At 53.7% G+C, this 10,709-nt stretch overlaps 6 protein-coding genes across 7 annotated transcripts; 1 reads left to right on the forward strand and 5 right to left on the reverse strand.

The window, feature by feature from the left end:
- Nucleotides 1-225: 225 nt before the first annotated feature.
- On the reverse strand, nucleotides 226-529 carry CAOG_09098 (hypothetical protein; the record flags this gene model as incomplete). Its single annotated transcript, XM_011272453.1, has 1 exon — nucleotides 226-529. A coding segment is annotated over one exon (304 nt), but the record flags the coding sequence as incomplete, so codon positions are not given.
- Nucleotides 530-931: 402 nt separating this feature from the next.
- CAOG_09099 (hypothetical protein) lies at nucleotides 932-1,735 on the reverse strand. Its single transcript, XM_011272454.1, has 2 exons — nucleotides 1,680-1,735; nucleotides 932-1,403 (listed from the first exon to the last, which is right to left on the reverse strand). The coding sequence occupies exons 1-2, from the start codon at nucleotides 1,725-1,727 to the stop codon at nucleotides 1,011-1,013; spliced, it is 441 nt and encodes a 146-aa protein (XP_011270756.1). The 5' UTR covers nucleotides 1,728-1,735; the 3' UTR covers nucleotides 932-1,010.
- CAOG_09100 (hypothetical protein) lies at nucleotides 1,732-2,556 on the reverse strand. The gene has a single exon (XM_011272455.1). The coding sequence runs from the start codon at nucleotides 2,507-2,509 to the stop codon at nucleotides 1,874-1,876; it is 636 nt and encodes a 211-aa protein (XP_011270757.1). The 5' UTR covers nucleotides 2,510-2,556; the 3' UTR covers nucleotides 1,732-1,873.
- A 581-nt stretch (nucleotides 2,557-3,137) lies between these two features.
- CAOG_07471 (hypothetical protein) lies at nucleotides 3,138-4,301 on the forward strand. The gene is made up of 2 exons (XM_004343295.2): nucleotides 3,138-3,503; nucleotides 3,525-4,301. The coding sequence occupies exons 1-2, from the start codon at nucleotides 3,245-3,247 to the stop codon at nucleotides 3,944-3,946; spliced, it is 681 nt and encodes a 226-aa protein (XP_004343345.2). The 5' UTR covers nucleotides 3,138-3,244; the 3' UTR covers nucleotides 3,947-4,301.
- CAOG_07472 (hypothetical protein) lies at nucleotides 4,223-7,080 on the reverse strand. The gene is made up of 10 exons (XM_004343296.2): nucleotides 6,672-7,080; nucleotides 6,141-6,347; nucleotides 5,878-6,020; nucleotides 5,681-5,791; nucleotides 5,488-5,597; nucleotides 5,124-5,404; nucleotides 4,990-5,035; nucleotides 4,731-4,903; nucleotides 4,559-4,624; nucleotides 4,223-4,464 (listed from the first exon to the last, which is right to left on the reverse strand). The coding sequence occupies exons 1-10, from the start codon at nucleotides 7,056-7,058 to the stop codon at nucleotides 4,333-4,335; spliced, it is 1,656 nt and encodes a 551-aa protein (XP_004343346.2). The 5' UTR covers nucleotides 7,059-7,080; the 3' UTR covers nucleotides 4,223-4,332.
- A 106-nt stretch (nucleotides 7,081-7,186) lies between these two features.
- On the reverse strand, nucleotides 7,187-10,455 carry CAOG_07473. 2 transcript variants are annotated; one of them, XM_011272440.1, is made up of 3 exons: nucleotides 10,399-10,455; nucleotides 8,690-9,314; nucleotides 7,187-8,566 (listed from the first exon to the last, which is right to left on the reverse strand). In XM_011272440.1, exons 2-3 carry the CDS (start codon nucleotides 9,120-9,122, stop codon nucleotides 7,338-7,340), a joined length of 1,662 nt encoding a protein of 553 aa, XP_011270742.1. In that variant the 5' UTR covers nucleotides 9,123-9,314; nucleotides 10,399-10,455; the 3' UTR covers nucleotides 7,187-7,337. The 2 variants fall into 2 exon arrangements, with proteins under 2 accessions (XP_011270742.1, XP_004343347.2); XM_004343297.2 differs by lacking the exon at nucleotides 10,399-10,455 and having other exon boundaries at nucleotides 8,690-9,868.
- Nucleotides 10,456-10,709: the final 254 nt, after the last annotated feature.

Below are 10,709 nucleotides of genomic sequence, written 5' to 3' on the forward strand. Positions count from 1 at the left end.
GGGTGCTAGCGTGATCCGCTCGAGTCACCGTGAAAAGGAAGTAAGCAGCCCTCTCGATAATGATGGGCTGGGGGTTGAATTGGGAGCGAGCAGCATTTGCAAGCGAGGTCAGATCCAGAGAGGGATGTTCTCTCTTGTAGATTTTGAACACGGTATCCTTATAGAACTCCGGAAGGGACGGGAAGTCCAAGGGGGGCTCTGGGCCTCCATGGTCAACCGTAGTACGGCGGGCGGCTGCGTTAGCGTAGCTCATTGAGGGCGCCGCCTGCGAGGACGACGCAGCGCTCGAGCTCGCCGCGGTGGCCTGGGAGCTGGGATGCTGTTGTTGAGAGAGGTTTGCACTCGAGCTCGGGGGAGCGAGGGCGGTGGAGGGGGCGGCGGCAGCAGGAGCGGCGGCAGGAGCCAGAAAATTGGTGATCAGCACTTGCTGCGGCGCGCGGGGTTGAGCGGTTGCGTCCAGGTCCGCTGGATGCGCGGCGTTGGCGGGACCGCCTGATGTGTCCATCGGGGAGGCCACGGCGCCAGGCATGGGGAAGAGAGGGGAGAGGAGAGGGAAGAGGGAGAGAGAGAAAGCAAAAGAAGAGAAAAAGAAAAAAAAAAAAAAGCAAAAGAAGGGAAGAAAGAGGACTCGCAAGTTCTTCCAATTCACACCGAACAGCCGCTCGCTCCACAGAGCTCGACATTTAACTCAGTCCACCCAACCAAAAGCCGCCGCCGACCACAGTACTACAAGCAAATACATATTTTCTACTGACAATCGAGGTCCAAACGCAGCAGTCACATGCCATAGCCAGCAAGAACGAGATCAACGCTGGGCCTCCCAATTGTCAACCTACGACCGCATTGCTTGACGATCAACCAGCATCCACCACCTCCGCCTTGTTGTTTCGAGTGCGCACCGCAATCATACACTTGAATCTAGCCCAAGGAAGGGAACCGCTTGTCGATTTTACATCATACACTGCAAACAACCATCATTCTCAGAACGATTGTCGCCGAGTCTCCAGCGCCTACGTGCGATTGAAGCCGGTATCCCGCTTGATTTCAAACGCTCGCTCAACCACCGTGTCCACACGATGCTCAGCCTCGCGCTTGGCTTCTTGTGCCTCGTACGACCCCGGTTTGGCGCCTTCGACCGTTCCAGCCTCAATGTCGCCGACGACTGCCGCGTTGTGCAGCGATGCGGAGACCTTGTTGCCCACTTCTTCGACCTTTTGCGAGACTGCCTCGCCCGCAGAGATGATGCGCTCCTTCACCGGGAGGTTGGAGTCTTTGGCCCGAATGGCCGCATTCTCGCCCTCGAGGTGCGCTTTGGCTGCACTGAATCGCTCGTGGAGCATGCTGTGAGCGGCTTGCACGGACTGCTGTTCGATAGGCATTGTAGTAGTTTGCCTTGTCTGCTTCTGTTTGTGGGAGATGCAGGTACACGGTACAAGCGGGGAGAGGATTGAGTTGTCAGCGTTCATTGCAATCCGAGCGTTGTTTCCGTTCCCTCACCCGCCAACCGCTTGTCAATCCTCGTCAACTCATGCGCACGCATCCTCCAACTCAACAGACCCCATCGAAACAACCGCCTAATAGCGGCCAGACGGCAAAACCGACAGCGCAATAAGGTCCATCCGAGACGCAAATGGAGTAGGAAGAGACGTAGCAAATACTCAGACATGTTGACAACGCACATTGACACAGTTGAATACGAGATTCAAAAAATAAAAAAGTGATTGCATGACAGCAAATAGAGTACGTTCTGCAGCGAGCTACAGTATTGAATGCGTATTTTGTACAATGAAGCACACAAGCGTCCATCAACGACGCAAACTCATTCACGTTTTACATTTTGTACAAGTACTGTCGCTCGACCTCAAACCCCCTTTCAGAGGGTAGGGTTGCTCGGGTAAGTCTGATTGGGGTAGGTCTGGTTCAAGTAGGGCTGCGCTGTCGGCTGAACGGTCGGCTGAACGGTCGGCTGGACGGTCGGCTGGGTTGCTGAGATGGTCTGAGTCACGGGCGGGGCTGTGTAGGGCTGGTTCAGGTAGGTCTGGGTCGACTGGGTGGTCGGCTGGGTTGTTGAGAAGGTCTGGGTCACGGGCGGGACGGTGTAGGGCTGGGTGACCTGATCGGCAAGGGTCTGGTTGGTCTGGATGGGCTGGCCGGCAGGAACACCGCGCTTCAACTCGAACGTGCGGTCGACCAGCTCGTCCATGCGGCGCTGTGTGTCGCGCTTGGCTTCCTGGGCCTCGATAGAGTTCTTGTCACGGACCTTGTCGGCGGCAACGTCCGCGACGGCAGCCTTTTCGTGGAGCTTGGCACCGACCTTGCTGCCCAACTCCTCGACCTTGCTGCCAATGGCATGGCCGACGGAGGAAATGCGCTCCTTTGCGGGCAGGTTGGAGTCCTTGGCACGGTCGACAGCCTGGGCAGACTCGAGGCTGGCCTTGGCGGCGTTGAAGCGGTCGTGGAGCATGGCGTCAGTGGAGGTGACGGTTTCGGAGAGAGGCTCGACTGGCATGGTTGAGTAGTGTATGTAGAGGGTTGTTGGATGTTTCGTATCAAAATCTGGGAGCAGAGAGGGAGCGCACAAACCAGTGAGGATAACCAAAAACAAAACCTTGCAAGAGCTGTTTTGTTGGGTTTTTTGCCAACAACCCGATTCTCTCTCTCTCTCTCTCTCCCTCCATCGCAGCATTTCTCCAATAAGAAGCAAAACATGTCGACACAAAACGCCCTTTGGCGCGATGTTTTGTTGTCGCGTTTGCCACATCCATTTCGACAAAGACAACAAACAAGACCCTAAATCTCAAAAAGCCCCTCAGAGCTGCACATCGACGGCGTACTCGAAATGAAAACTGGATCGTCGCCCCCAAAAGCGGACGCCGGTATTTGAACGCAGGGAAACGAAACGACACCAAACAACTGCGACGTGCAGTTGCCGTGCGCACAAAGTGTGCAAAATGTGCGTGGAAGCGAGGAAGAACGCACCATTTGAGGAAAATGAACGCAGCGCCGCTTGTCGGCGTTGTCTTCCCCATCCTGGTGATTCGACTGTTTGAACGCGGAACGCGTCTCGCCCGCCCCTAAACCACTGCATTTTTGCCACTGGCTGCCCACGCCATCTTGGGGGTACATAAGTGCCTGCATTCGGAATCAGCGCCCTGCAGTCCTTTTCCAGACTTGTATTTTTGCTTTTGGAACACACACAACGCTTTCTGCCTTGTAACAAACCTCATCATCGCAAGCACAAACAATGCCGCTCAATCCTACTACAACCGGTCGTGACGACGAGCAAATGGTCGGCTCGCAGCGCATGCCCCAAGGGTCCATCAACAAGGGCTTGACTGGACAAGAACGCTCGGGGTACACTGACACCGACGCGTCCCAGCAGCGCTACGGAGGTCAGCAGGGTGACCGCTACGGCCAAGACCAGAGCGGTAGCGATCGCTATGGCCAAGGCCAGCAAGGCTACGGCCAGCAAAGCCAGCAAGGCTACAACCAAGGCCAGCAAGGCCAGCAAGGCTACAACCAAGGCCAGCAAGGCTACAACCAACGTCAACAAGGCGGCGATCGCTACGGTGAAAGCCAAATTGGTGGCGAATTCAACCGCACCAACGAGTCTGAGCGTACTACGACTCGCTCGACTGACCAGACATCCAGCCGCTTCACTTCAGACGTCGGCGGTGGCAGCAGCGACCGCTGCGGCATGCCTGATCGCTCAGGCATGTCAGACCGCTCTGGCATGTCGTCGGATCGCGTTGGTGACGATCGGATGGGCGGCCGCGTGAACGAGCAAGCGAGCGACCAGGGCGGCATCTTCGGTCGTGTCGGCGCGGGCATTTCCAACGTCGGCAACTCGCTGAGCGACACTGGCAACAAGATTGGCGGAATGTTTGGCAGCACCAACACGCCCAGCACTGGCAGTGGTCTGAGCGGAGGCCAGCGGCGTTTGTGAAATCATTCTTCGTTCTGCTGTGGCGTCGAATCATCAAAGCTGGCCGTCGTGTGTTCGCGCGAAGGCGTGAGCGGGTTCGGCGTCGTCGGGATGCTCGTCAACAACAACGCGAGATGCAACAAAGGCAAGCTGCCGCACCCGTGCCTGCCATGTGAGCAGCGTTTGTCCTTGGTTTCTTGTTTTGCTTTTCTTCTTCTTCTTCTTCCTCTGCTTCTTCTTCTTCTTCTGCTTCTCCTCCCTTCTTTCCTTGCTGTCTCGCTGCTGTTGGCTCGGGAACAGTTCATTGCATTGGCTGACAAATTAAACAAAAAAAAACCAATGTAAAGAAACAATAAAAACCACACCCAATGCACCATTCATTGCAGTACAGTACATGGCAACCTGGACTACTTTGACTTTGGTGGTTCTTGAATGGAGGCGAGGGCAGCCGTGCCCCAATCCAGCGCCAGGGACGCTCCTTGCTTCGCGATCGTCTCAAACGTCACGTCACGTCGCACCAACGCACCAAACAAGATCGACTGCATTCCAAAAGCGCGCGCGCGTGTGTGTGTGTGAACGACCATCATCTCCGAAAACACGCGACAGTCAACCCAATCAGAAACGAAAACTCACATGTGAATCGGAAAGAATCACTTCAATCGAAAAGCCATCGCCAGGACTGAATGAAATGGGCTTTGCCTGATTTGAAAAAAAAAAACAAACAAAAAAAAAAAAAAAGGCGAGCTGCTGTCAGCGTCCAAAACGCGCACACACACGCACACGCACACATGCACACACAACCCACCTTGCGAATGGTCACGATATCAGCAAGGTCAATTAGCAGCTTGTCCTTTTCGCTCGCCGACGAAAAAAACCCGCTGGCCGGATCAAAGCACAAATGCCGAGCCGTCAAGTACAACTTTCCTTGACGGTGACCCGTGTACTTTGATGCCTTGTTGAGCAAAGCGCATCGCCAATCTGCGGGGAAAAACCACATGCCAGCATTCGAAAAGATTGAGATGTTTGAAGGCATTCTTGCAAAATCTACGACTACAACTACTCACTACCAATCAGCTCCACGTTTTCAAAGCCAAACTGATCTCGGAGAAGCTGTAGGCCAAAGCAAAAGCATCGGGTGAAAAAATGTTGCGCTTTGCTGCTCACAAATCTTCTGCAAAGCCGCATCTTGACGCCTTACATGCTCTTTGCGGTGCTTCTTGGACTGCTTGAGCTCGGCTGCCTCGGCGTCCGCGCGCCCATCGAGGGAAATGCCATCTTCTGACATCAAGCTGGCAGCATCAGCAGCGATCGTGGCGCTGCGAGAGCCCGAGGCTCCGGTCGGGGCATGGATTGCCGCAACATCCGCCGCGCTGGGGAGAGCGGCAAACATGTTTGGCACCGTATCGTACTTGGCACGCAGCTTGGGGAACTTGCGGAACAGATGCTTGAGCACAAAGAGCTGAAGGCAAACGTTGGTTCCTACACACACCAAGGCGCGATCAGATAAACGGGGTGAAACACACACACACACAAAAAAGAACGTCGCGCGCTTGCCGACTTACCAACGAGAAAACCAATCCAGTAATCTGGAAGAACGAGCATGCCAATACCGCCGATGAGCAACATGTTGCGGAGCTTGCGTGTGACTGTTGGGTTTTTCCATGTGACAAGGCTGCAGCACGACAAACGTGAGCTCAACTGGCGAAAGTGGGAAAAACCATCGAAGTCTTGTGAGCAGAACATGGTCCGCCTTACTTGGCCAACTTTTCGAGGACGGTGGCAACATCGCCCAGCAAGTTCTGGACGCGGCGCGCAATCGAAAGCATCAACGTGACGCGATCGCGCATACTTGGGTCGGGCTCGCCACTGTCAAGTCAGAACATGCAACGCTTGATAAGAAGGCAACGAACAAGAAAAAAAACAAAACAAAGTGGGAACGAGCCAAGTCGTACCTGTGAACTGGTTCGTCAGTGTAGCCAAATGGCCGAAGTTTGGTGACGCCAGCCTCGAGGTAGTACATGTACGTCAGGAAGCCTGCCATGGCCAGCAGTAGCACTGGGATGAGAATTCCACTCAGCACCAGCAGCCACATTGTCTGAACGAAAAGCAAAAATAGAAAACCCCAAAATAAACAACAACAAACGGCAGCAAAAATTCAGGCTCAAGTAAAGCTCAACCACAACCAGCCAGATCCATCCATTGCTGAGGCACTTACGACACAAATGATGGCCGTCGCGGCAGGATTCGACCAGGTGAGAACATGCGAAACGAGGTCAATGGTAAACTTGATCGGTCGAAACGCTGCCCTAAACCGGGCCACGTTCAACTTGAGCAGCTTCATGCTCAGCACGTCCGGTTCGGCGGTGACCACCACCATGTCATCCTCCTGCTCTTCCTTGAGGTCGTCCAAGAAGATGCGCCACTTTTCTCAAAATTCACACAGAGTTCAAAACAACAACAACAACAAAGATCGAGTTAGAATTTGAGCACCATCATCCACTTTGACGAACGGGGTCGCTTTTTTCAGCAGCAAACATGTCGGAGCATGTCCGAGTGCATCAATCAGCTCGTCAGCAGCACTTTGACACTTTGGCACTTGATATTGATGAACGTGAAGTGTTGCTCAGAATTGTTTTCCCCCCAAATTTTCAATCCCAACGTCACCAATTTCAATACATCACAAAACAAAAAGCCTCTCCAACATTGTCCAACATTGCTCGTGGACGTGAGTCTCTATCGTTGTTACCTGTCCGATAATGTTGGCCTGCAGCTGTGCAACGCGGGCACTCAGCGTGAGCGACGACGGGCGTTTGGGTTGGGTCGAATCCGAGGCCGACGCGTCGAGCACACCCCTGCCGCCGACCGTGCTCGTCCTCGCGCGCTGTGCTGGCGAGTTTGGCTGTGCGGCTGCTTCCGATGAGGACAGAGCGACGGCCAGCTGGTTCTCCAGCTCGTGCGTGCGCTCCTTGAGCCGGGCGACCTCGTCCTCCATTGCCTGCTTGCCCATCATTGCATCGACCAACTGGTCCTCCAGCTGGGCCAGCTGCTGCTCAAAGATCTCATTCGACAGTCCCGCTGACGAACTGCGCTTGTCCGGCGCGGCATCACCAGTCCCACCACCAGCAGCAGACATTTTGAAGCAAAGTGGATTTGCAGAATGACTGAGACAGGCTCAGAGATACTATTATGTGTCAAAGTCGAGATCGCTAACAACCTCTACCAGGGTACAGGAAGAGAGAAACCTACTACAGAATGTTCAGATGAGAATACAATTGCTCTCTATTGATCCATGTACTGCCTTGGCGCATCAGCATGACAATCGTAAAGAACAACAACAATAAGACACAATTAAATTTAGCTGCCACACACATGGCAAACCAGAGATAAATGAACAAAGAACAAAAAAAAGGTGTTAAGTCGAGACAAGCAGTGTTTTCGGTTCGTGCGAACCAAACCCACCGCTGGAGTAGCTGCCGCCAGCGCCGTTCATGCGCGGAGTTGCACTATTGGCGCCCATACTGTTGGCGCTTGCGCTGACGCTTGGCCGTAGATACGGCTCGTACGCGTGATTGGAGCCGCCGTGCAGATACGACGACGATGACGACGACATGCCGACGGATGCTCCCGAGGAAGCCGTGGCGGCTGATGATGATGCCGATGAGGCCGCTGCTGCAGCCGCCGCGGCTGCTGTCACTGTTGGAAACCCACTCGCGCCATTCGAATTGTACTGCAGATGGCTGGCATAGTGCTGCTGTGCTTGCAATCCAAAGTTCGAGTCGGCCTTGAGCCCGTGCCAGACAGAGTAGGAGTGCTCTTGCCGATCAAGCATGGTGAGCGGAATGTCAGAGGATGGTGTTTGCGTGAGCAGTGCAGAGCTGATGGCGGCGGTGTCGGCATCCATGCGAAGCGTGGGCCCGTCGCTGCCTCCGCGCTTGTGGTGCGTCGGTAGCTTGCTGCTCGAGTCGCCCATGCCTTCGAGCTTGGCCTTGTTGTACAGACCGACGCCCAGAATGGCCAAGAACATGCCCAACACGTTTGCCCACGTGACTGGATTGCGGAAGGTAAACAAGCCCGCCGCAATGATGACAATGCGCTTGGAGTTGTTGGCGACAGAGTAGCTGACGGGCGAGACAATAAACAGGAGCGAGAAGGCTGTGATGCTCTGTGCAAAGTTACATAGACCGTCGATGGTGAGCTGGCCCAGCAGATACGGGACTGAGATGCCGGCAGCGTCGACCTCGGCGGTGCCGTGCATGAACGTGTCCTCGGCGTGGCCCGACGCGGCAATGAGCCGCTCCGACTCGGACGACGAGTACCAGTGCATGATGGCGCGTGCGTCCGTCACAAGCCAGATTGGCACGATAATCAAGCACGACACGAGCGACGTGTAGTAGAGCAGGTTGAAGTGATCAAACTTTTTTTCCTTGAAGAGCTTTTTCGAGTAAATGTTTTGCAGCGACAGAATCATCATGGAAAAGATGGCGGCGAGCATGCCGATAAAGTTGAACTCGAGCTCCGTCACGGTGGCCAGCAGAACGCCCAGAATGATGGGCACGAGCGAAATGTAGGTTTTCATCGAGTGTCGTTCCCGCAGGATGAGCACCGAGAAGATGACTGCGAAAATGGGTGCTATTGCTTTGACTGGGAGTGAGTTTGGGGGAAGGGAGGAAGAGGGAGGAAAGAATACACAACAAAAAACAAAAAGGTGAGTGCCAAAAGAACCAAAAAAAACTTTGTGCACCAACCGCAATGCAACGCACGTACTCGTATGCGCATAGGACACCGGAACGAGCCACAGGGAGACGTGGGAGGAGATGGAGGTGAGAATCTTGGCGAGGGAGAGGGGCAGGATGAGGCTGCGGTACTGCGACATGGAGATTGGCTGGCGGGGGTGCAGGCGGAAGACGTAGAGCGTCAGATACATGCAGAAGGTGATGACGAGCTGCTGCGTCATGGTGACGGTCGTCGGGAAGGGGAACTTCATGAGGACTGTCTTGCCAACGTTGTTGGTGAGGGCCGACGAGAGAAACCAGAGCACGCAGATGCCGACGACGTGCACGACCGTCTGCCGTGCGACTGCCGCGGTCTGTGCGTGAGATCCGCTCGCAGTGCCAATGCCCACCGCTGCATTGTGGCGGTCTAGCTTGGACTGTGAGGCGGACGTCGTGAGCTGGTGTGGAACTCCGTGGTCGATCATCTTCCTTTTGCGTTTCGGAGGCAAAACAGGCAGGTCCAGCAGAAGAGAGCAAACAAGAGGCGTGGGGTGTGTTGTTGGCAATGAAATGAGCTGCTGGTTCCAAGGCAAAGAGGGTGTGTGTGCGGTTGGTGGTTGGCGATAGATTCGGGTGGAGAACTTGGAAAACTGTCTGAACGGTGAGCGATGACTGATCTGAAGTGACAAAGCAGATCAACAGCCAAACAAACAAGCAAGTACAAGTTGTTCAGTGAGTGACTTGTTGATATTGGGGGGGGGGAGGACTGCAGTTGTAGCGGAACAAGCCATTAAGCATTAGGGAGAGAGAATGAAGCAGCAATCAAACGGGGGCACTGCCTGCGTCGACTCTCTTGCTTTTAGAGAATCTGAAGACGGAGCAGCGAGTGTTCCAAGTTGCGTGTGATGCGAGGACACGATTGTGAATGAGCGGGAGAGCGAGAGAGCGAGAGAGCGAGAGAGCGTCCCCAACAACGATCGAAGCATGAAGACTGCGCTCTCCCAACCCGACTCTCTCCTCTCAAAGGTAGTCTAGGCCCATCAGAATAGAGATGGAAAGTGGAGATGGAGAGAGATAGATAGGAGGAGGAGGAGGAGGGGTGATCGAGACTGATCCAGAGCAGAGCAGGTGGGTTGCCAGCACGACAACACGGCTCAATGCAAACGCTTCATGATGAGGTTTGTGATTCAGTGATGGAACTTGCTATGAGAGTGAGGGGTGAAGATGAAGATGAAGAAGGGGAAGAGAGAAGAGAGAGTCAAACGAGGAACAACGCTGCAGCAGGAGCGCAGTGTGGAAAGTGAGGCGAGCGAATGAGAGAGAGAGAGAGAGAGAGACAGACAGACAAGCTCCACTCTCAAAGACGCCAAAAGTCAATAAACAGACATTCATACTCGCCAATAATAAGAGCACATGATGGACGACCCCCCCCCCCAAGACACGGAGAGCTGAGCGAGCGAGCGAGAGTGAACGCAAGGAAGGGCGAGCGGAGATCAGTCTGCGAGCAACAACATCACGCCCACAAACCACCACCTTCATCTGAGAGTCCGGCTTGAGTTTCAGTGGAGAGCAGCAGAGGGAGGGAGGTGGGTTTGTGAAGGGGGGAAGGGAGGGGAAGCGGGAAGGGGAAGAAGAGGAGGAGGGGGTTGGTGGGTTGAGCGAAAAAAAAAAAAAAAAAAAAAAAAAAGAGACAGCACAGATGGAAGAACCTCCTCCTTCAACTCACTCAACTCACTCACTCACTCACTCAGTCTCACTCACCAGAAGAGCAGATTCAACAAGACAGAGAGAGAGAGAGAGAGAGAGAGAAACGAGAAACGAGATTCAGAGGTCGAATGCTTGAAAAGAACGATGAAACGAGAACAACGATGATGGAAAAAAAAAAAAAAAAAAAAAAAAAACACTCACGGAAAAAAAAAAAAAAAAAAAAAGAATGAGTGAAAAAGTCATTGATTTTTGACACTTTTTGCTTTTTGGCCACGTTGTTTGTGTTTGTTGTTCTCAGCATTGAAGCATAAAAACAAAGTGAAGACAAGAAAATGCAATTTCAATGATACAAAAGAGAGAAAAAA

This window comes from Capsaspora owczarzaki (assembly GCF_000151315.2).
Source record: "Capsaspora owczarzaki ATCC 30864 unplaced genomic scaffold supercont2.14, whole genome shotgun sequence".
In the NCBI taxonomy this organism is placed as follows: domain Eukaryota; class Filasterea; order Ministeriida; family Capsasporidae; genus Capsaspora; species Capsaspora owczarzaki.

Coding starts and splice junctions, on each gene's coding strand:
- CAOG_07473 (XM_011272440.1), bottom strand. CDS start 9,122: ATGATCGACCACGGAGTTCCACACCAGCTCACGACGTCCGCCTCACAG. Junction 8,567..8,689: donor GGTGTCCTATGCGCATACGA/GTACGTGCGTTG, acceptor ACTCACTCCCAG/TCAAAGCAATAGCACCCATT.
- CAOG_09099 (XM_011272454.1), bottom strand. CDS start 1,727: ATGCAATCACTTTTTTATTTTTTGAATCTCGTATTCAACTGTGTCAAT. Junction 1,404..1,679: donor TCGTATTCAACTGTGTCAAT/GTGCGTTGTCAA, acceptor TCCCACAAACAG/AAGCAGACAAGGCAAACTAC.
- CAOG_07471 (XM_004343295.2), top strand. CDS start 3,245: ATGCCGCTCAATCCTACTACAACCGGTCGTGACGACGAGCAAATGGTC.
- CAOG_09100 (XM_011272455.1), bottom strand. CDS start 2,509: ATGCCAGTCGAGCCTCTCTCCGAAACCGTCACCTCCACTGACGCCATG.
- CAOG_07472 (XM_004343296.2), bottom strand. CDS start 7,058: ATGTCTGCTGCTGGTGGTGGGACTGGTGATGCCGCGCCGGACAAGCGC. Junction 6,021..6,140: donor CGACGGCCATCATTTGTGTC/GTAAGTGCCTCA, acceptor CTTTTCGTTCAG/ACAATGTGGCTGCTGGTGCT. Junction 5,036..5,123: donor AGAAGCACCGCAAAGAGCAT/GTAAGGCGTCAA, acceptor TTTGGCCTACAG/CTTCTCCGAGATCAGTTTGG.